Source organism: Corvus moneduloides, chromosome 2 (assembly GCF_009650955.1).
Source record: "Corvus moneduloides isolate bCorMon1 chromosome 2, bCorMon1.pri, whole genome shotgun sequence".
NCBI lineage: Eukaryota > Metazoa > Chordata > Aves > Passeriformes > Corvidae > Corvus > Corvus moneduloides.
The window spans coordinates 96,904,126-96,928,654 of NC_045477.1; the positions used below are offsets into that span (position 1 = coordinate 96,904,126).

General features: G+C 40.9%; 1 protein-coding gene across 2 annotated transcripts in view; it reads left to right on the forward strand.

The window, feature by feature from the left end:
- The window catches only part of RASA3 (RAS p21 protein activator 3), a 131,529-nt gene that overhangs the window by 87,498 nt on the left and 19,502 nt on the right, over nt 1-24,529 (forward strand). For both annotated transcript variants that reach the window (XM_032100482.1, XM_032100483.1), the window contains exons 6-11: nt 9,927-10,007; nt 12,741-12,813; nt 17,125-17,204; nt 21,157-21,261; nt 21,757-21,913; nt 22,721-22,869. In XM_032100482.1, coding sequence (XP_031956373.1) covers nt 9,927-10,007; nt 12,741-12,813; nt 17,125-17,204; nt 21,157-21,261; nt 21,757-21,913; nt 22,721-22,869 — 645 coding nt within the window. The remainder of the gene's footprint in view (nt 1-9,926; nt 10,008-12,740; nt 12,814-17,124; nt 17,205-21,156; nt 21,262-21,756; nt 21,914-22,720; nt 22,870-24,529) is intronic.

Below are 24,529 nucleotides of genomic sequence, written 5' to 3' on the forward strand. Positions count from 1 at the left end.
CTTCATTTTGTCTTCCTTCTCTTCATGTGGGTATCAAACATTTAATAGTTGTAGATGCTTCTGGCCTCCTGTGGCTGGTGGAGGGGAAAAGTCAGGGCACGTTTGTGCAGTTTCTTTTGTTTGCTTATGTGCTCGTGCATGTACACAGTGACAGGTGGGATTGTGCTGTGTGCCTGCAGCTCCTTCCTGGGAGCAGGTTAAAGTTGGACAGGTCTCAAGTCAGATCTCACTGCAGTTTTCTTTCCATAAAACCTGTATATCCCATACACAGACCAATATACCTTTCCAAGCAAATAAAAATTACATGGGAGATTTTTGTGTCAGAGTCTGGCTTCATTATTTAGCCATAGGAGCCTTTCTTCCTCTGACTCTCATGCTGCCTTTTGGTCTTTCTTTTCTTATCAGCCTGTACAGACAGGATCTCATTGCTTCCATTTAGGATTGCTACAGGCCACAGTTGGCTCAGCTAAAGCTGCTGGCTGGGCTCTAATAATTTGCTGTGTATTGTAATTGTTGCTGTTTTGTGCTTCATTCCTCTTGCATTTCCCACTGTGCTGCTTTAGCTTCTGCAACTGCCTTGATGTGTTAACCCATTCCTTGGCTCCCTGCCATACTGCATGAAATTCAAATTTCTTCACTTGCCCCTACAAGAATCAATATAGTACCATCATTAAGCACATTTATCCTTTCCTGATTGTACCTCTAATTTTGTTCTGCTATTCCATTATTATTTTTATATACTGCTTGCTTTGCTTTAACTTTTATTTGAGTCTTTTGTCTTCTCTGAATATTAGCATGTACTAGAAATAACTTCTCCTTGCTTAGCCTTTCTCTTTTCTCTCCTGTTGTTAAGCTCTTGTTCCCTGTTAATAGCTGGGGTTGCCAGTCTGAGACCAAGGCAGAAGGAAATGATGATGTCAGTGCCAGGAATAGTCACTAAGTCAGTGTGGTTCAAAATTTCAGTGAGCTTGTGTATCTGCTTAAAGCCTCAGGGCACTGTCATAAGGGATAATTTAACCATTTTTTAATATTGACATATATGAAGAGTTTTCTGAAGAGGCTTTTAGGAAGCTTGCAACTCTCCTGTAATTGGCTCATAAACTGGCTTAACTACTAATGGATTAAGTCCTTGTCCTGCGAGAACAGGATGGCTGACACACACTTTTTAGTCTGGTCTCTTTAGTAGAGAGTACAGATGGTACTCCGTAAATGTGTGCTGTTAAAGGTCTTTCTAGAGCGGATATTGGGAAGCAAATGGGATGTTTTGAACCGTACTATGGAGGACAGCTCCCATATTAATAGCAGAAAAAAATCTGTTTTTAAATGTGTAGATGTTTAATGACATGAGAAGTTTGCAGTTTATTTGAAGTGATACTGGTTTTAGTGATGTATATGTCCCTTCCTTATATTTAATGAAGTAGGGGGTTTTTTTTGCATTGGATGTAGTTTTACTGTAATATCTGTAATAGGATTTGGTTTAGAATGGGGAAGTAGGGGCTGTGCTCATTAGCTTTCACTTGCTTTCTATATGTTGTTTGTTGGCTTTGTATGAATATTTGTCCCTGTTTTACTATAAAATATCTTCAGTAAAATAACTGCAAAAGAAATTTTTGCTTGAACCCAGACACTAGCAGTCAGTTCCTCTTCCTTTTCTCTCTCTGAAGGAAATCACCATTGACAGCCTTCTGTTAACAAGAATCGTGTGTGTGAGACAGAAATTTTGAGCATACAGAGCTTTCCACTTAAGACCAAAAGCTAATCTGTGTGGTGCATGAGGCTGCAAAAACTGTTGCAGGTCAGTTTAGGAAGGAATCTGTTCAGGGTAACATGGGTTTAAGAACGTGTTTAAATAGTGTTTGACTGTGTTTTCAATTGAACTGGAAATGGGGAAGAAAGGGTAGTGCTTACATGGGGTTGCAGCTGTAATCTCAGTTTCAAGGTTTCTGTTGTGCTTTTGCCATAGAGGCTTTGGGGGAAAAAAAACCAAAATAGTTGCCTGTTGGAGTAGTTTTGAGTGTCTAATGTATTTTGTATATAAGTGTTTCAGAGTCAGTGCCTCAAATGCTGTACAGTCTTTATTCTAAGGGAATACGCATTGAGTAAATTGCTGGTCCAGGTGAAGTGCCATTTGTGTGAATGGGGCAGGATTTCATTTAGTGCCACGGACCTATGTGGCAGAATGCATTGCCATATGAAGGGGGGGGAAGTAGCTCCAGTTAATTGTTAATCCTCTCCAGTGTTAAGGAGATGGCAAGTGTTTATTTTTGATTGTAAGCCAGAACTTGTTTGTTCACAAAATAAACTCAGAAGGAGGAGGGTATTATCCAGGGAAAATAAGGTACTGCTGGAGTTCCTGGAGGAGAGTGGTTTTCCTGGAGGGGCAGTAAGAGTGGTGGGAGGATAGACTGGAGAGCAGCAGTGTGGATGAGGATTGGGTAAAGACTCTGGTTTCAGGTTTCCTGGAGAGATGAAAGAATGTAATGGGAAAATGTCTGGAAAACTCACGATGATAAAGCAAATATTGATGTATTTTGTTCAGTATGGCTATATCCACTTGGACATTGTTCCATCCTTTCCTTTCCCTGGTTCATTCTACTGTAGTGGCATGGTCAGTGGTCACCAGACACTACACAGTGCTGTAGCATTTTGTGCCTGTGCGGGACATAACTTGAAGGTGAACCAGAGCACATCATTGCAGGCAATTCCCGGGATGTCAGAACTGCTATCAGAGGAAACTGGTCTGTTCACAGTACAGAATAACATTCAGGTGAGAAGAATAGTAGGAAATCTTGTTTTGGTGCAAATAGACCAACCACTTCTGAAAGTCAAAGGAATAGGCACTTTTGAATTCTTCTTTTACTGGAGTTCACTTACTGGGAGTGGGCATGATCCTTCAGCTTCAGATGATCATCCAGAGGACAAGGATTTGATTCAATATGTGGATTCAGTATTCTTAGCTTCCTTGTTCTGTGGGGACAGGGTCAAGTTAAAGTCAGAGTATAGATTGGTAGAGAAATTTTGAGAAGATTGGGATGTAATAATTGTAGTATTTTTGATGATGAAGGCAGAGTGGAATTTAAAACCAGGATTGAGTCAACTGTAAAAATTTTTGTCTTATTCTGGAAGAAACTGGCCTCTTGGTCAGCCTCTTGACAAAAATGGGTTGTGTGTTTATGTTAAGTCCTCAGTGGAGATCCAGTAGATTACTTTGTGGAAGTGAAGGGGAAGTGCAAGGCTTGTCTGAAGGTGCACAAACAGCAGTTCAGATGTCGCATTTGGTCGGACTCAGCCCAGGATGCTGAGTCTGTCGAGGAGATGAAGAATTATGAGAGCAGTCATACAGTGACACACTCTCCTGGCCTCCAAAAATTTAAGATTCAGGGAATTTTCTGAGCTAGACATAGCACCTTTCTGCTTATTAGTGGTGAATGCAGTTGCATTCAAAGCCCCTCTGCAACACGTGAATATAACTGGTTTATTAAGGCTATGATAAAGGGAATAAGAAGGAGGCCTGGTAATAATTCCTGCTTGTGGTGGAAGGCATAAGTCAGTTCACTGGTCTGAGAGCAGCTACCATGTGCCCACACAGATGTGAGGTTGGCCAAGGTGTACATGAAAATCTGTCATGCAGCATTACATCAAAGTTCCTCTTAAACCACTGGGAATGAGTAAGGAGCTCAGCTCGTGGTGCAAAGCTGCACCGAAAGAAAAGAACATTCAGGAATGAACTGAACATTGCAAGGAAAGGACACCACCTCTTTGCTGTCAGACTAGGAAAAAAGACTGGACTGCTCTATTATGAAGTTAAAGATTAATAGCCTTATTTTATGTGCCATGAGAAGCCCAGTCACAAGGAGAGACTATTTAGAGGTGTTCTATTATCCTTGGAAGACAAAGTACTCAGGATAGTACATATATTACGAGATGACTCTAGTCAGTAGAAAAGAAAAATTGGGAAGGAAAAAAAGAGATCTAGAGAGACTTGAGAAGCTAAGTCATATACCCAGCTCTGGGGAATGTACTTTACCAAACAAGTACTTAGCATAAGCCAAAAATACATTGTTTTGATGACAGTTCTGACAAATCTACCACAAGTTTGCTTTGTTGGTGCTTGTCTGGTCAGGCTTACCTCACAAAGTACTGAGTGTTCAAGTAACCATTAGATCACTAGAGCAAGCAAGGAGGAAGTCTCTCATCTTTAAAATAATGCAGAGCAGAACTCGAGTATGGCCAAGAAAATAAGATAAAGAAATGAAAGAGAGGTGGAACATACAGAGGCTGGAAATAGAGGAATGGCAAGATGGATGAGTAAAATTGCAAAGTATATATATTGATCCCAGGAACCAAGCAATTAAAATACATGGTACAGCTATAGAAAGCAGTTGTATAGAAAAAAAAATGATGTATTTATTTTCTCTTGAGGAATCGCAGTGAGAAAACTGTCTGATTTGAGAAGAGAGAGTGAGAATGGTGTGCTAGTCCCTCCTGTAGGCTGAAAGTGGGGAAACAAGTGAGCCTGACTTGGTAGACTGGACGTGATTTATTCTGGAAAAACAGTAAATACACATGCGAGTTTTAAGAACAGCTATGTCTCTTCTGGTTTCTTTTCTTTGTCTGTTTTTGCCTTGGTTGTCCATTCTGGCACACAAGGAGGCTGATGACACATGTGCATCTTGGACTAATCACAAAGCCTGTAATTCTTAAACAATTTTTGCAGTTTCAGGGAAGGAGCATGGAATGCCTGTGGGCTTGGATCATTCTGGTGTTGCTCACCTGTGTTAAGCCTGGTTTTGAGTATGTTTGTGTAGGGGCTGTCAGAGATTACAGCCCACACTGCTTAGTTGGCTACCCAGAGGCAGAGGAAATGCCTGTGCTGTCAGATATGAGCTGCTTAGTCTTTGTTGAAAAATCTCTTTCTTTTTTTTTCAAGATCTTCTGCTCCTGCCACCCTCTCAGCTTCTGTAGGCACAAGGGCATGCTTATGGTGTGTTTAGGTTTTTGAGGTTTTTCTCTTACCCACTGGGAATTTTCCATAGCTTATTTACTCTTCTGAAGGTTTGGTCATGAGCCACGTTGAAAACTGAACTGCCTTGTTTCTTGAAACCTATTCATTTTATAAACCACAAGCAAAATATAGTGAGGCAGCTGCATTGAGAGCTTTCTCATATGACCCAGCACTAACCTTAGCTCTGCCCAGCCAGGCAAGCTGTGAGGGGTGGCTCACTCTATCCCAGCTGGGCTCCAGACAGCTAATGGTGAGAAATTACCAGTTGGGTAGAAGAGATTCTGGCAGCCACCAGACAATTTTTTTTCTCTAGGGTCTGATGAGTTGACTTGTAATTCTTGAATGATCTTGGTTGTCTAGGCTTTTTTTCATTATTCTAGTATGTGTAAGTTACGTTAATTTTGCAGATGACTAGAGCAAGGGTGTTTTATTTTTACTGGCTTTCTTCACTGCCTCCCACTATGCCCCCCTTTCCCAAGTGTTGGGGTCTCCTCCCCCTGCCGTGGGGTCCTGGGAGAGGGGCCCTGGGGGGGAGACACGGGGTTTCCCTGCCCCTGCTCAGCCTCGTTCCCCATTGCTTGGTTTGTGTTCCCCTGCGCGGGCAGGGACCCTCGGGTCCCGTGATTGCCGCAATTCCTCGGCAGAGCCCCGGCCATGCGGCTGGAGAAATAAACATCTCTGAAACATCTACCAAGAATCCGTCCATAGATATTTCTTTTCCACGGGCCTCGTTGTCTGATACACGTGTTGCAGTATCCCCGCTGTAACACCCAAGATGATACCTTTATTACACTCTTTTTTTCTTTTTCGTCTAATCCAGATATGAACTGTCAGTCTAAATAATGTGATGGCCATGTGGCAGAATTGAGATTCCATTTTATTGTCTCTGAGTAGCTGACATTTTTTTCTAGCTCTTTTCCTGCTTGCCAAGTGAAGCCAGTGTTTTGGTACCAGGCTGGGAGAGGAGGAGCGTTAATTGACTTAGCAACTTTCCCACGACTGAAGAAAATGGCTGTAACAAAAGCAGCCCCAACATTGCAGTATCCTGTAGCTAAGGAGAGTGTTCTAATATGAGGCAACCAGACCTGTGCATTGTTGAATTTTATTGTTTCTCCTCATAATGCTTTGTAAGAGACAAACCAGAATGAGCATCTTTCCAAACACAGCCTTCCTTCCTCAAAATCCCAAGTCTTCAGTCTTTTGCCTGATTTCTTCAGCATTCTTAGACAATAACTGCTTTTAAATCACCTGAAAGGCTTGTGATACAATCTGTTGGCTGTTTCCTGTTTTTCCACATTTTTTTTTCTTTCAAGGTTGTTTTTGCTTTTCTTATTCCAGCTGTGCACAAAGAAGCATCTTACTCTTAAGTCATCATGACTGCACAAGAACATCTGTGTATTTTGTTTTATTCCTTTTCTTTTTTTCCTTTTGTTTTTGCTTTTTCCCCAGAGAACAGAACAACTTACCTAGTGTGTAAAATGCCCATCTAGTCTAGCCTGGTACTGTTTCTGGTACTTGCTTGTGAGTGATATTTCAAGTGGTATGATTGCTCCAGTGTTGCACCCTTCCTGATCAGCAGTTTGGGATTTCCTGAGCTGAAGGAGGCTTCTGAACCATTAAGTTTTAATAGCTGCCTACGAACCTACACTCCATGAGTTCTTGTAGTGCTGGTTTTAATCCACGTATTCTTTCAGCCTCCACGACACTTCATGACAATAAGTTTTGCAATTTCATTGTATAGAAAAAGTACTTCCTTTTGTTTATTTTTAAACTTTCTGTCTGGTAATTTTGTTGTGTGCCCCATAATTCTTATTTTGTGAGGAAATGTTCTTCACACCATTCATGATTTTGTAAGCTGTTTGTGGATGGGTGACTTCTGTTTTCTGAGCTGGAGGGTACAGAGCTGGGAGAGCTATGAGTGATTAGAAGCCATCTGTTGTTCTTCTCCATGTGTTCTGGAGAGCACACACAATTCAAATCGTAGGCATCTGGTGATGTACCTTGCTGTGTTCTCTCCAACCAGCTGGTGATACTGCTTGCCTTTTTAGCCATTGCTGATGATTGATGTGATAACAGAGGGCTATCCACAAGAAAAACCTTAAATTCTTATATGTGGCAATATTAGAATGGATCCTGTCATTGTATATGTGTACAGTTAGGGTATGCATATTTTTTGTTTGGGTGAGTTCACACTTTTCATCATTCAGATTCATCTGTGGTTTTTTTTTTTTTTAATTTTCAGTTTTGTTTGTGTAGTGATTTGCAAACTGTATGTCCTCTAGTGTAGATTATGCTTTCTGGGATCACTTTCTACATACTCTGGAAAGAACTGCTTTTACTGAAACAGGAGTCATACTCTCTCTGGCCACATGCTCTGACTGTTTAAATTTCACCTAGTTCTTCCCATATGGATGAGAGCTTGCTCGGAAGCCATTCATCATCAGCAGAAAATTGGCTGACTTCTATAAAGCCATTGAGTTACTATTTCATTTTAAGGAACTTCAGACTGCTTTAAGGAAGGACTAGAACGGGGGGGTTTGGTTTGACACTGGCACTTGTTGTACAGTTGTTCTGTTAAATAGGAATCTGTTCAAGCTACATCTGCCATCCTGAAAGAGTTATCAGCAGTCCTGCTGTAGCTCACTGGCAAAGTGTTTCTGCTCTGAATATGGTCCTACTAGTATAAAGACCAGTGGAAGGAAAGTGGTCTGTCCCTTACTTGTATGAAAATCAAGGTGCACCTGCCTCTCCATAAAAACTTTCTTCTGGTACTTACTGGTTTTTCCTCCTGCACTGACAGATACTCTATAGGATGGCTACAGTGTAAAGTTCTCCGTAATGTTCTTTCTGTTCTCATCTGCCCTTTTTAGATTTAAAAAGTGGCATTTCCCTTACAATTTTGAGTATTTGTATTATTACATGTACAAAAAAAAAGCTTATTCTACACTTTCTCTGTAAGGTAGGCTGGGTGAATTTGGAGTAGGATTTGGCTGCTTGAAAACAGGCATCTGGTATATTTATGAGGCCTCTGCGAGATGTGGAGCTCACAAATTTACATGTTTCATGGGTACCTCCTGCCTCTCTGGAGCAGCAGCAAGGGATGGTAGAAGAAACTAAGTCATCTCAAATGGCACTGTATGCATTGCATTGAGGCAACCAAATCACGTGTTTTGTGCGTTGCTTGATTTTGAGGGTTCCTGAAGCTTGCACCATGTGTTTCCAGCTGGTGCTGGGGTAGAATCTGTGGCTTGGATTTCACTGTCTGTGTTGTAGCACTCTGCAGTATCAGATATGTGGTCAAACTAGGTGGTTCAGAGGCTTCTAAATTCTCTCTGTGTGGATGGTAAACTTGTAGTGAAATAATAGAAGTCCAGAAATGAAAGCAGCACATTGCCTATGCAATCCAGGCTTTTCCTAACTCTCTCTGTGGTTTTCATCTATGATTTCACTTGCATCTCCAGAAAACAGAACATAATTTTGTACTGGTGTTAGTGAATTAGCAATGAGGAGTCATCTAGGTTAGGGCTGTGCAACTGAGAAGCTTGTGGGTGAGAGTGTTTTTGGGTGCTGTCTATATTGAAAGATAGCTTAGCCTTCATTCTGAGGATCCATGGGTAGGACAGTTCAGCTATGAATGTAATGTATTATTTCAGCTACCTGTGCATGAACCTATCTAGACTGTACCGTCTGTGGTACAAAAATCGTTCCTGTATTGATGCAGAATATTACTTTTTTTCTCCCTTCATGGAGAGTAAGTAGTAATAGGCCTATGGTTAAGCTGTATTTACAGTCTACCTTGTGTGCTACCAAATAACTTGCCTTGTGGATGAAATTGTGGAACACTATCTGTTACTGATTTTTTTTCTCTATTGGTCATCTTAATATTGTTTTGCATTGAAGTTACTGTCACTGAAAACAGTAAAAAGGATATTGGTTTTCATGTGATGTTACAGCACCCAGAATTTTGCATGATATTTCACACCGCAGTGGTAGTACTACTGACTTGCCCAAAGAGCTTCACAGTTTGTCTTCACTGAAATTTTCCAGTTAAAACTGTGCAAATACATTAGCCCAGCAGGTTACCTGTTGGAAGCAGAACTTGTTGCAGGAGAGAGAGTCTTGGAAACGGCTTGTCTGTGTTTCCAGATGGTACTGCATTCTTCAGTAGGTTTTAACTTCTGAAACATGCAACATTTTTTCACTTTTCAGGGGAGCCATGTTGGGTTTTTTCTTCCTATTACTCTGGGTTTTTTTTCTCCAAAGAGATGTTGAAATGAGAGTGCAAAAGTGCAGCTTTCCCACCACTGTGTGCAGCAAACCCCAGTTTGTTCCATTTTGTCCCTCCAGTGTCTTTGTTGCTACTTGACTGCAGAGCTGCTGAACATGGAGAAGGCTGGCTGTGTCATGTTGTTTCCTGATATGTAATTAACACACCTTTACAAATAAGCCCATGCCAAGTTTTGCAAAAGCACTGAGGTCTTCATGAATGTTATTCTGAGAAGTTACTTAACTACTTCTGGGATCTGTCTGTGTGGGGTTTTTTTAATCTTCTGTTACAGACGTAAATTCTGGTTATGTATTTTGGTGAATAAGTTGTCACAGAATTTTAAAGTGCTGACAGCTCCCATCTTGACAGCAGACTCCTACTTCATGAACCTTCAGTTGCTGAGCTTGCATAATAAGAATCCTTTGACTTAAGGTTTCTCAGTCATTTAACAGTATTTTTGACCCTACTAAAGCTAGTATTTAAGAACAAAATCTGTTTTCATGTTCAGGTATAAATTAAATGTTTCTGCTTAGTGACATTTCAATTCCCTAGTGTAAAGTATTATGAAAAGAAAACTATGAAAATGCTTTGCTTTAATTTTCACTCCAGTCTCTTTCAATTTAATTAATTTGTCTTAATTTTCTTGTTTTCTAGAGTTTTGGAGTGCCAAGGGCTTCCCATTGTGAATGGGCAATGTGATCCCTACGCCACTGTTACCTTAGCAGGACCCTCCAGGCAAGTATTGCACATTCAAGAGCTTCCATTTTATAAGGATGGTTTCTGTTTCCTTTGTCTATTAGAAATTTGCTTTCTCAGATGGACAGCTGGGAGTATTTAGGCACTGCTAGAGTATGTTGAGTGTTTGGGGGGTGTGCATGAGCTACTGAATTATGCTAGAGTAAGTAATTTGAGACTTGTTTCAGTTTTGATTTATGTAAAGATCTGAATAATCTCAGAATAATTTGAATATCCCAGAGAATATAATTTCTGGTTAGTCTTAATTTATGCATCTTCTCACCTCACAGTTGGAGGCCAGTTTTTGAGCAAATCCGTTGCCCAATTTTGGGCAGGGTGGAAGAGAAATGTGAATACATCAACATCTTGCCGAGTATGCATGTTTGCATGTGAATATTTAGAGTGTCTTCACTTTCAAGGTGTGACAAATCAATGTGTATGTCAAAAACCCTCGATGGCTCAGTCCTGTAATTTGATATATGCACACATAATAGCATGGATAAAACTTGGAATGAGGTTTTAGTGATGAGATTCTGCATAATACTTTTCAGTTTAAATTTGGGATTCAGTTTTCCCATCTGTCATAAAAATTTTGTGTGCTGTTGGATGTCACTTTTGTTTCTGCTTATCTAGTCGTCTTTTATATCTGTGTCATTTTAGAAACAAAACAGCTCTGCTGTGACCTCAAAGAATCACATTTGGTAGCATGGGTTATTAATAATGTTTTACAACAATTTACTGAAAATACTATAAATAAGAAGCATTCTTGGCAAATATTTACCTTGCATGCAGAGAAGTCTTTGAGCCTGTCTATATTCTTCATCTTTGTTTAGGTGTGTTGTGCCTTATCTCCATTAATGGACTTGGATATTTGACTTGTACACTTCATTTTAAGCCTGTAACTAGTTTCAAATGACTGGCTGGGTAGCCGTTACTGAAACTGTAAGGAGATTGATTGACTAGCCCTCAAATGTCCAAATTTACCTTTGTCTGCTTCCCTTTGTCCCCCAGTCTGGCTAATGTATGACTGTTGATAATGTGCTCTCCTCAGAATAAGGAGCATAGCCTTATCCTATTCCTATCTGGGTTTTTGTGGGGGGAGAAGGCTTGCCTCCTATCTCCAGCAAGCAGCATGCAGCTTATTCCCATTCACTGCTTTGTAATTGCTCAATAATTGTGCTGCCTTAATCGCCTCCCGTTCTACATCCTGCTTCCCAGACCCCTCCCAGATGGGTTTATCAGTAAAGAGGCTGATTGGCAAGTGTGACTGATGAGATGGGGTTGGCAATCTGTCCTGTGTCCTGGAGGAGATTAGTCTCTCTTATCTCTCAGCTTCTTCTAGGAATAGTGGGATATTCTTAATCTGTACATCATTCTCCTCTCTGGATTTTCTAGTGCCTCTCATTTTAGAGTAGGAAAGCTGCTTTATTCATCTGCAGTTATGCAATGCCAAGCATAAAAATTTTGACAAATGTGCTGCTGTTTATTGTGTGATTTGTACTTAGAGTCATCAGGCTTCCTGACCAAAACTCTCTCAGTGCCTGTATTATAGATGGGAAAATATTGTGTACTGGTGGACAGGCCCATTCAAGTCACACAGGAAGTCTGTAGCAGCACTGGGAATTAGACCCAGCTTTTCTTGACCTCTATGAAATACATAGAGTTGTCCAGTGAATATAAGCAGTCACAAGCTATCTAAGCAGCTTTGGTGCATGAGAAATGAACCATGGCTTCTGGGATGAAATGATTAGGAGGTCAGTTTTCCACATGGCTGATGTGCCTCTCCATCTGTGTCTGTTTTATCTATGCCTGCAGAGCTGTAGGGTAAGATTGGTGACACAGGACAGCACGCAGCTTTTCTCTTGTAGGTAGTGAGAGCAAATAAAGCATAGGTACATAGCATTTGGAAGCCATCAAACAGCTGTTGGCTGGCCTGTGAGAAATGCATTGTGCTGGCTTGAGCCCAGCACCAAGCAGTCAATGTCTGTGTTCTCAAAGGCAGGCACAGACGGATGGCACAGCCCGTAGGGGATGAATGGGCACTGCTGAACTTGGTCAGGCCTGGTGGGTGGTTGGGAGGAGGTCTGCCACGTCTCACACCTACAGAACAGTAGAAATAGAGATTTCTGCTCAGCACTGCTCATAATAATTCACCACCATATTAGCTAAGTGCTGCTGGTGCTGCAGGAAGGGATGGTAAGACAGCAGTAAAAACATTCTTACTGAAGAAAGCATTATGGATTTTTTGATTGTCACTGAAAAGCAGTGATTGATTTTTCAGAGCAGAATTATAAAATATAAATCACAGAAATAGCTATGCTAGTCTTTGTCTCCTGTGCTTTTAGAGTATGAGGAATTTTTGAGTCACGTCAAGACTGAGACCATCCTCCAAATGTTGCTGCTCAGAGCCCCATTCTTGCCAGTTGCTTTGTACAGATAAAAGATTCTGCTATGTCAAGCAAGTGATAGAATAAGGGTTCAAGGAGTTGTGTTTAAAATGGGATAACAAAATGTGATTGCTGCCACTTTAGAGAAACAGGAATGCATTGAATCTCTCTCTTAAATGTGTGCAAGTGTCTGTGCTTTGCTGTGCTGGAGCCACATGGCATTCCAGTTTTATCAGATAGATCAAGTGGATGGCTATTTCCTCCTCAGTGGCTCTGTTCTAGGATCACACTTCTACTAATGTTGTTTCTTAACCTTTTTTTTGTTTATTTTGTTTCCTTAATTCAGATCAGAAGCCAAAAAGACTAAAGTTAAAAAGAAGACCAACAATCCACATTTTGATGAAGTGTTTTATTTTGAGGTTGGTATTTCAAAGGAATGGGTGATAAGCTGAAATACTATACTGTGGATAGTTGGCACGACATCCTGCTCCGTGTTGTGCCAGCTGTCATCTTTGAAGACTGTTTCAAAGCATGGTGCAGGGGAAAGAAGTACATGGGCTCAGACTGGCTGGCTGTCTGCTGAAGGAGCAGTATCCAGCTTTACCTCAGGTGCTCTGTAGGAAAAGCTTCAAGTTGGGCACCTGTGAGCAACAGGCTTTGCACTTAACCACATCTTGCTCCACTAGAGTTTTGAAAAAAGGACATTTAAAAATGAGTTTAAAAAACCCGAACAAACCACACACACAGAGAAATGATATTTTTTTCTTAGTCTGTGTTTTTATAGCTGCTCCACCCTGTCTTTCCCAGTCAATGGGAGGAAGGCTATCTCCTTAGGAATACTGAAAACTGCAGAGGAAAAATACACTTAAACTGGTTGTTCTGGCTGTCTACCAGTCTGCTGCAATACCAGTGCCTTTTCTCCAAGTGGGTGAAACCTCTACAGCTTTATTTAATACAGAGTGTTTTCAACAAGTCCAGTTAAGATAAAGTATAACTTCTATGAAAGTACTCATTTTGGTTCTCTCTGGCAAGAGTAGCTCTAATTGTGGTGTGGTCTATACATATATGTGCATGTGTTTATAATTTAGATCTCTCTTGAAACTTTTCATTCTGTCTTCTAAAGTATGTGTATCATTCTCTTTTTCTCTTGGATATCATAGTCCTGGTCTATGCTTGACTGTTCTATTTCAGTAGACACCTCAAGAAAGTATCTGGAATAGCACAGCTGATGGAAAAAAAAGCCAGAGTAGCACAGTGCTGTTGGCATAGATTGAAAAGCCCTTTCTGCTCGTATGGCTTGCATCATTCAGGTCACATTTGCATTATAAATTGTTGCTGGCATAGGGGTGGCACCTAGGGATGTGGTTTCATGAACCAGTTCTGGGACACAGCCACATCAGGAAGGAGAGCCGGGCACAGAGGAACCATACAAGTGCTGTTACACTGCGCAGATCTGAAGTGCACATGTCATTCCTGATTGCTGTCTTCCTGCTCCCTCTACAAATCACCATCTTTGCCTAGAAGCCAGTAGTTATACTGACTAATCTAAAGTCTGTCATACCAGCAGAAACATGCTCTTGTTGATGTAATGTGTTTGGATATGAGAAACAGATTTAGCAAGTTGCTTATTGGTAGCAGCACTTTCTGTAGTGCCTGAAGGGCTGGAAGCCATGAGGGTAGGCTAGGATAGCTATCTAAGGTAATCTTTGCTCTGCCAACCCAGCATGTCTCATCCTAGGATGTAACTGCCCTGCTAGCAGGGAGCTTTTGTGCCTGCTTCCTGGCTCCATGAGACTCTATGGAGTTGCTGCATGGGCACAGTTGGAGGGGCAGAGATCTCATGAGACCGAGTGCTGAAACTGCACTGAGGTGTCCATGTGTTTACCCAGGATTTCAGTCCATCACCTGGCCCAGAACTGTGGTCTTTGGCAGTGTGATACAAGAGTGATGCTTTATGTAAGTAAAACTAAAATGGGCTTCCTTATTCTTAACATAGGCAGTTCTGGAGGAGCCTGTCAGTGAGAACTTTTTAATGAGAATGTAATGCAGGAATTCAGACTGTAAGCCACAAAAACTTCACCTGATTACTCAGCCTTCTGTGTGCTGAAGAAACAGCGAATGTTTGGTATTTAAACACTGAACTTGGCAGGTGGTACCATACTGGGAGAAGAAGGAGAGAAACAAAGCATCTTCCAGCTGGAGTTGGGAGGGAGGAGGCTGGGGGCTTGCTCAGCTTGCCTTTATACTGAGAGCTGGGTTGCGTGCAAGTACCAGCAAAAGCAAAACCTGAACTCAAGCCCATGCCCCAGTTGTTCTGATAACTCAGAGCAAAATGAATTCTAAGAGGCTAAGAGCAGAGCTTGGGAAGTGACTGAATCAGCCAGAGCTCTGAAGTATAAACATACCCTTAGTGCAGACAGAGCCATCATAGATTTATGTCATTTTGAGAGTAGTTAGTACATATCAGGCTAAACGTCTTCAAGGAACAAGGTTCAGTAGAACTGCTATGACTGACTGGGAAATACATTCACTAATGAGACGTGGGCAGACCTGTGGCTGGTGCATGCAAACTAAGTGCTCCGATTCCTGTGGAGCTGAGAGATTCATGCTGTTGACAGTGGTGTCACTTTCTGCTTCTAAACAGCTTCATCAGCTTCCCTGCAGCCTGCAGCACTGTGATTGTCCAAGCCTCCAAGGAAGAAGCTTATCTGTAAAAGACAGTGAATGGGTGCTTTTCTTTCTACTACCAAAAAGTCACACAGATTTAATTTTCTAAATGAAAAATAGGTTATTGTTGGTTTGGGAAATAGAACGCTTATTTAAGGGGTGCTGTGAATGAAACTTGCACCTGATAGGAGCAATTTTCACCACTGTTTCAGCTGCAGAGTGGTGTGGAGCTGTGTGTGCAGCTACAGGAAAATGGTCCTCTTACAGGAACTCAAGAGGGAAGTGCTGGGGACCCGTTTGTAAACTTGTGTGTGCTGAAAAAAGAACCTGAGCAGCTGATAAATGGCTTGCCAGCTTTGTCAGCTGAAAGGGACCAACACAGCAGAGTTCTGCCCCCTTTTTTGTACAATGTTACGGGTCAGCTAGTGTAGCACCGTGGACTGGGAGTTCCCTCATCTCCACTCCATACCACCATCTCTTTAGGAATACCACTCTTGAGCTGTATTGATGTGCACACTAAGTAGTGATATGGGTAAACAGAGAGATGTCATACATGCAGATCCAGCAAAACTTCTTAGGAAGTATTTACTTAGAAGGGACATGCCATAAGTTACACCTATGCTGCAGCTTTTTGGAACAACTCCTGGGCTACAGAGAGTAAGAGACTTAAAAGTTTGCTTCCTTATTAAAAATTACACCATTAGCTTCACAGTGGTAGTAGAAACTGTCATTTACAGGCCTGTAGGATACTTTGCAGAAACAGCGAAGTGTTTGCAAGACTAGGGTGAAGAATTTGTGTTTGACTGCTGAAGTTGTAGACTGTATTTAAATCCACAGTGCTCTTGGGCTTACCAGGTGCATTTGACTCCATTAGTCTGGAGCATTTGGTCTCCAGTGCTGCTAGTAGTACCTTTTAGTGTTTGTGTATCATTTTGAAAATGTTGCCTGCCTCACACACACGTACAAAAGACTCTTGAGTGTCCTGTGCCAAAGATGGTTTTCTCTCCACTTAGGCAACTGTATCATTGCCTCCCTTAATTGCCGTGTGCATCTCATGTACAGTACAAAACCAAACAGTCAAGTTTACAATAAATGCCAATTTTTGTGGGTGAGAAGCCACAAGCATATTCAAGCCTACAACAAAGTTCAGCTTCTGTGTGCAGGAACCAGGAGCTGAACCCAAACATCATCATACACCCTTGCATTTGATCAGTTCCTGCTGTGGTTTCAGCTGGGTGGGGTAACCTTTTTCTTAAGTTTCTGACACACTGTACAAAAATACATCATCGAAGTATTTTTACAGTCATGGTAGAAAACAAATTTTAAGAAACGTTTGTACTAAAACTTTTTATGCTAATGCTCTATACTTCTTTCCTTTTTTCTTTGCCTGTGCTTTCCTGTTAATCAGTCTTGCAAATATGGTTGGTGAACTGTGCAGCTGCTTCTATATTCTGATATGCATAACACAGGCTAGGGTCTCTTGGATACTTGGTCTGCTTGGTATTTGTTGTATGGGCAGGTTGAACTGACTTCCAGGATATCAGGACAGGAAGAACTTCCCAATTTTAATTGGGTACACTGCAAAATGTTTTTAAGGGTGGTTGTGGTTCCTTCCCTGCCATCTGCAGAGTGCCTCAGGGTGTGTGTTGTACAGCTGTATTTAAATCCCAAATATTAATTACCCTTTTATTTCCCTAGATGGATAATGAAAGTGGTGTTCCTTTCAATGGTATTTTTCTATTGTCAATGTAAACTTAAAGTGCTGTAGTAATATTAAAGATGGTCTTTCTCTGTAAAAAAAACTACAGAGTAGTCCAAGAGTATCTGCTTACTCTTGGATGTGATTGTGTGACCACCACTTTATAGTCAGTAATCTGTTTAGTCAACATGTTTACTTGCTTGTATGAATGTTTTCAGTATCAGGACTGAAGTCACTGCTGGTAGTAAAATACTGTGCTCTTCCAAAGCTTTCTAAAAGTTACATCAGAATGTTTTTGTATCAGATAAAGCTGTTAAAGTTTCCTCCTTGTCATGATTTAGCTCACTACACTCCTTTTTATTAGGTTACAAGACCCAGTAGCTACAACAAGAAATCCCATTTTGACATTGAAGATGTAGATGAAGTGGACAAAATGGAGATTAGGTAATATAAAATACATTATTAGTTCAAAATTGTCTTCCAAAGTTGTGTAACTTTGTAGTAGACTGTCTGCAAAGTGGCAAGCATAGTTTTTCTGTTGATGCATCAAGATGAGTTTTTGTCACTGTATCTGTATGTTTATTTACCTCCACTGTCCTGTAGATTGTATCTTGAATACGTATGTTGGTTCTGATGCAGGGGAGATCCTTACTATTTTCCTTTGTTTGTCATGTACACTGTGTGTATACTAATACGAAGTTGTCATTAAGCACAGCCTTTTATATCTGGGCTCCCCTTTCCTCCCTCTCTCAGTTGCCCCGGACAGCCCAGAGGCTCTGTGATGCTCTCAGTTAAAGAGTATATTTTCTTTTATCACTTAATTTTAGCAACTTATGTAAAGTCCCTCTTCCCTGAAAGGAAACTCTTGAACTCAGAGTTTTTCTGGGGCACAGACAGTTTCTCTTCTCTTTTGCCTTCCCAACTTTAACCCTTTATTGCAAGATTTGGTATGGTAAAAGTGAAATCAGTTGCACAGGAAAAAGCAATTCTGATTTCAAAACCAACACAATCCTGCCCCACCCTGTGCCACCCTCTTAGTACTATTTTAAAACCTGCTGAGGCCAGTCAACAGTGTCTGTGGGGAGAGGTGAGTATAAAGAGAGGTGAGAAAACAATAGGAGGTGCAAAACTGGAAAGTATCACATGCATCTTACCATCACATACTATTGAAACTTGGAGACTTGGGCCATCTGGTGATCTGTATTCACAGTAAATGAAGCCTGCTATATCTGCATTAGGTGGTGAGAAATTCCCCTCTCCTTTATGTTAGTATTTGGAGGAAGAATAGTAGCACTGCCTCCCTCCCCATGTATTCTCACCAGAGAAGGTTCCACAGTTCTTCAGAAGCGCAACTGGCTATAAGGAAAGGAGGGGAGACCAGAAAGGGGGAACAATACTTAATCCCAGCAAGCAAAACACATCTGTCTTCATGAATGGATTGAGGGCTGTTCTGATTTGACAGTCAGCTGCTGGTTCATGTAGCCTGTCAGTGTAGTATCACAGCACTACAGGAGCATTAATAGATTTGTGTTTGCCATGACTCTGTGAGGCAGGAAAAGGAAACTATTCATATGTGAGAGAGGCAAGAGCTGAGCTCTTTCACAGAGAACATTTGCGTCAGGCTGTGCAAAGGTAGCACAACCACAGCTAGCTCATGGGAGTAAAAGCAAAGGCCCAGGTGCAGCGCTGAGCTGCTGTGGTGGTGTCAGTGTTGCAGCACAGCAGCTGGCCTAGGCCTAGCGCTAGACTATATTTCTGCAAAGCTTTGCATCGTGTAGGCAGATATGAAGTACCATGCCCCATATTCCATGGGATATGTGTGATGAAAAGGGCAACTACACCATGTCTCAGAAGTTCCAGTCTAGTCTTTGTAACCATGCACTGATTTTAAATGGAAGCCAGGATTCTCTGAAGGATTTTTTGATAGTTTTGAGGGAGACGCTAGACATTGGTGTACAGTGCTTACATACTGCTTAATATTTCAGTGATTCTTATTTTATACTACTGGGCTAAATGAAATTATACAGTTGTTTTACTTGCTAAATATATTGTCTGGACAAATGACTCATCTGCAACAATAATGTATGTGGAGCTGAGCTTCAGAAAAGTGTGTCATTCCTGAAAACCAGTATATCACAGTCTGGTACACTGTGATATACTGGAATAGTTTGAGAGCAGGCTTGCAAAATAGTTGGGAAAAGATTAAGCACCTAAATAACAGGCAAAAGCAGATGAAGTGTTAGTCTTGGTTGGGCAAATTCTCCTTAGAGCTTTTGTCCCCTGTGGGACAGTGTGTTTTTGTTTCCATCTTGGGTTCCCCTTCCACCCCCACTCACTTCCTCCACTCTGTTTAGTGAGAGTTAGATTTCCCCCATGCCCTCTGGACAGATCATACAGTTTATGGGTTTGGGGATTTGTTTTCTTTTTCTCTCCTGAGAAACATACAATTCCACAAAGTAAAGAGGAGACTTAGTCTCTCATGATTTCTCTCTAAAGCTATGAAAAGTTTTCTCTTTTTGAGTGGGTGTAGGAAGTTGTAGGCAGGGCATATCAACACTTGGGGGACCAGATGTTCTGGTGAATTCATTGTTTCTCCTCCCCCTCTCTCCTGTTTGTTTCTTTCTGTGACTACAATCTGACCAGTTTCAGAATAACACTTGTCATAATTTTGCCTTTTAAAAATCTTGGGAAACAGTGATCTTTTAGACTCTGAGGTCTGTGTATGAACATTTTTAATATGCTCTGTTTATTCTTTGTACTCCAAGAGCACAAACCAGTAACTTCAGAATTTGTATGCCTGCTTTGCTTACTGTGTAGTGTGAGATCTACTTTGTTAGTTCCTCTTGTACAGATCCCTTGCACTGATTGTTTTCCTGTAAGCACTGTAACTGCTTTAGCTGTCTGTATTTGAAAGTGTTATTGCTAGTTGGCATCTTGAAAGAGTTTGGATAAACTAGAAACCAGTAGCCTGTAAATACTTGGTAAATTGTAAGTTTGATTGTGTAAATAGGCTTAAAGATTCCTCTCCTCCTGAAGCTGCCTTTAGCTGTCTGAACTGATTAGCAAGATAATAACCCATCAAATATGGAGAAAGGAGAGAGAAGGCCAAATTTTCAAAGAAGATTTTTTCCTTTTGGAGAGTTCTTGCTGGGCAGAAATACTGTCCAAATTATCAGAGTCTGAAGAACTTTAGCTAGCAGGCATGCAGTGGGAGCTGATGGTGTGCCTACTGTATGACACCTGATGCAGGAGGCGCTGTTAAGAGATACAAGATTCAGAGGACTTAAAAGTAGTGTATTCTTTGCTTGCATAAGATAGGATAAACCTTTAACAGGGCTGTTGACATCTGCTCCTTGGCCAGTCTACTGTGATTTGCTTGACACCAGGAGGGTTGTGTAAATATGTCCACAACTGGTTGGCTTTGCACCTTATCCGAGTTACAGTTGCTCTTCTAAAAACTGTCATTATTTAAAACCTGTATTTATTTCCATGTAGTGTTTTTACCCCCAAAAGTTAAAGGCACATTCAAGCTGTCGCTTAGCTGCAAAATAGTCAGCTGATACTGTTTTTTAATAGAAATAGCTCTTAGAGAAAACCTTAAAAAACATACAGAAACAAATACCCTGGAGTTTGAAACCCTTGCTTCAAGGTGAGTACGGTAGCGTTTACCTACATGCTGGGTTGGACACCAGTACTTCTGCTCTGAATCTCCATGCAGTTGTTTTCCATCCAGATGTTGAAGAGCGTATGAAAGGGAAGAAATCTACAGATAGACACCAGAACTTCCCAAATGTGAGGGACCGAGTGCCAAAATTTGTGTAAGCTTCAGCCAATACACAGATTACACCAAATGGTAGAACTGTCCTAAGGCTTTGAATATCTCTGCAGAACTAGTTTAGGTGCCATAAATGTGTATGCTTGACACAGGAGTCTTCCTAGGAGCTAGAAACTGGGAAAAACTGTGTAGAACTAACTCTGTAAAGCTGCCACTTAGCTGTTAGTTATCCCAAATTAGACAGACTCTGAGGATATGTAGTCCTTAAATAACTGTGCTTTTTCCCCTGGTGTCCATTTTACCTGTATTTTTCCATTATCTGGGATAGCCAGATAGCCCTCTGAATCTTTATCAGTATGGACAGTGGAAACAGTACAGATGAGAAAAAGTTAATCTGAATGACATTTTTCACTAATGTTTTATGGAGGTGAATTTTAAGGTTTCAGAAACCTGAGGTAAGGTTATTCTTTACTGTTTGGAAACCATTGCTGTACAGTTTCAAGTCTTTCTAAGTCATAGACTCGAGGGGAAAACTCCAAAAAAAATTGGAAAAAAAGTTGGGATTTAAAAAAAAAATTTTAATTTCTTAGTAATATTTTAAATTATTTGTTTTTATTACAGGGTTGATCTTTGGAATGCCAGTAACTTGAAGTTTGGTGACGAGTTTCTAGGAGAACTGAGGCTCCCTTTGAAATTCCTCCGACAGTCTAGTTCTTACGAAGCATGGTATTTGACATTTTCTTTTGGAGAAAAAGTAGAAACATATGTCTGCTCTGAAGACTTAAGAGTAATTACTGCTATGTGATAAAGTTTAAATGGATTTAATTTGTATCTTTTTTGTAAGCAAGCCAAAGTAATCTTAGCAAGTGTAAGAACAAGAAGTTTTGATAATGTGATTAGAGGTTTCAGTCTGCCTCTCTGTAGCATGTGGGAGTTCTAGTATGTTGGTTTTATACTATTTACTGCAGTTCATCAGCAGTGCTATGGTTTTAGTGTGTGGGTTTTTAATCATATCTACATAAATCTTTATGTTCAGAACTTCCCATGTTGCAGTTGGTGCAAAACAGACTGGCAAGCTTAATTAAGAAGTCTGATTCGGAGCTCTCGAGTTTGATACATACATAAATACTGTGTATCTGTACAGTTTCTCTGTGCTCATATATAGCCTGAGAAAATCTTGTGTTTCAGCACGAAGTTTCTGTCTTATTTTTTGCATATCAGGTATTTTCTGCAGCCCAGAGATAATGGTAACAAGTCATTGAAACCTGATGACCTCGGTTCCTTAAGGTTAAATGTGGTTTACACTGAGGACCATGTTTTTTCCTCAGACTATTACAGTCCGCTGAGAGACATCCTGCTAAAATCTGCAGATGTTGAGGTAATTAGCTTGTGTTGTTTGTTATTTACTTGCAGATCATCTTCACAGGGGTCTGAGTATTTGTCACTATCTTGCTGGCACCGTAGGTGTGTAATTACCAGAGAGGTCAGCTCTTCCTTTTCAGACCTCAGAGCCTTTTAAGCTCTGCATATCCCTGGTGCTTGTTTTCAGTCCTTGCAGAGATCTTTATCTGTATGGTGGGTGAAGGCACACCCAGGAACACAGTGGTTTTAGCAGCAGCATATTCTCTGTGACTTCTTAATTTTACATGTGTAAATGCCAAGTAAGCTTCCGTTTGTTCAATTGTTTTCCTTCACTGGAGAGGAACGGGTTTGATTGCATAATTGAGAAAAACCCAAACTAAAGAACTAATCCTGAAACATCAGAGATTTGGACCGTGTGGGCCCTTATGTATACTTTTTACAGTTGTAATGGTGCTTTGGTTTTTTCAGTAAAAGAACTGGGTTCTGTACTCACTGTGACTTGAAATTACAAAGGGTTAGATAGAGTTCTTTCTCTTCACTTGCTTCCCAGGCAGGTGACATTTATTGAAAGACAGCCATTAAAAATGTGGGGAATAAAAAGAGACTGGACTGTAATAGTTTTTAAATTGCTGCCCTCTTGTGACCAGAACTTACAGCCTACAAAAACTGTGATGTAACATCCACCCACGTTATATACAGACATTTGGGTAACTGGCCATTGCAACTGTTGTGTGGGGTTCTACATTAAGAAGCTAATGGGGAAAGAAAGAATGAATGATTGTTCTGGAAGGATTTCTCAAAGTTTTTATTTTCCACTGTTCAGCCTGTTTCAGCATCAGCTGCACATATTTTGGGTGAAGTTTGCAGAGAGAAACAGGAAGCGGCCATACCTCTTGTCAGGCTTTTCTTACACTATGGCCGAATTGTGCCTTTCATAAGTGCCATTGCGAATGCTGAAGTGAAGAGAACTCAGTAAGTACCAAAAACCAAGTTGCTATCGAGCATACCTAACCTGCATTGGCTAGTGCTAGAATCCTTCACTCATTTTCTAGAAATACGCAATTTCAGAAGAAAATGTCAAAGTGGTTCCTGTTCTTCCTAGCTGAGTGGCAGGATTCTTTATAAATTCTTTCACTGCTCTCAAGAGCTGCTTAATTTGACCTTTAGGAGGAGTTCCCATCATTTTTTGTGAAAATGATTTGCAAGGCTGTTCTAACATCTGAGAGCAGGGATTTTTACTCTTCTCAGTCTTAAGTATATTTGATAATCAAAATTCTACATTATGTTCAGCTGTTCATATGAAATAATTTCAGCTTTATCATGTGCTAATAAATCATTTAGTGCTGAGTGTTCGTTTAATTTGTTCAGAACAACAAGCAAGTTCCTTCCTAATCATGAATATTTAAGGCAAGCTGTGTGTCTAATCTTCCCAGTTAGAGGGCGAAGGATTAAGGATGGGATTGAATTTGGCATGGGATGGCAGAAGATGAAGTTGGGTTTTTTCAGTTGCTTCTTTTGAGTTCGGTGTTTGATTTACTGGTGGGCTGATAGTTCAGTAGCATTAGATCACAGTGTTCGTACCAAGCAGGTCCTAAAGAACATTTGTTGCCACAAGCCTTGTGCCTGTATTGTTATGCTCTTGATTAACAGTGGAAGAGACAACTGGGAGTCAAGGGGAATGACAGATACTGACTGTAAACTTCCTTAGTGCAAAATAAAGTCTTTGTGTGGGTTGGCTCTTTTCAGAGTGTCTGAGGGATCAAGTGTGTTCTTTGCTGTAGGTAGGTGTATTTTTTCTGAGCTGCAGGTTGGCTGAAACAGCATGGTTTCTGCAGCATGAGGAGACTTGCTGATCCGTAGTCAGTCGTTCCTGTGATAAAGCAGCAAAGATGGCGTTTGTTTTCAGGGCTTTCTGGCATTTGTAACAGGCAGTGAGCTTACTTTTTTTTGTGAAACAAAATGATGAGTCCAGCAAAGTAGTTTTCCTGTTACTGCTTGTAAATGAGTACAACCATAGCAAGCTGTTAAAACAGAAAAGATATCAGTGTGTATATGAGCAAGCAAATAACTTAGTTCCAGGTTTGGTGTGCTGTCACTAAGCACAGGTTTTGTGAGATCATTGATTATGTACCTATTTGCATAATGTACATTGCTAAGCAAGGGAGGTACAGGTACGTGATAGAGCAGCTGGCCGAAACTTTATTGGTCACAGAGGCTGTATGTATAGTACGTGATGAGTTCTGTGCAAAGAGCTTTTTTTCAGAAAAACCTGGGAGTCTGCAGGATGCCACCTTGCCACACAGTTCTCTGGGCTGAACTGGGATCTGCACTGTGTTGTCACAGAACAGTGCTCTAAGTCCCTTAGAACTATGTCATTGGAGCCTGCCTTCTCTTCTTCCTCCCAGCTCACAAGTACTTACTTTGTAGGTGGGAGTAGTAGGCCACGTGCAATATCCAGTGTAGTTGTGAGACTAAAATCACTTCCTCTTTCCCTTATTCAAATTAGCACTGTTCAGTAGCATGTGAAAACAGACGTGTTTCCCACATTTGTGTTGCAGACCTCTTTGATTTGAGCCTGTGTGTTGCTGTGTATTTGGATAGTGCACTGAGCACATGATGCTAATACAAAGAA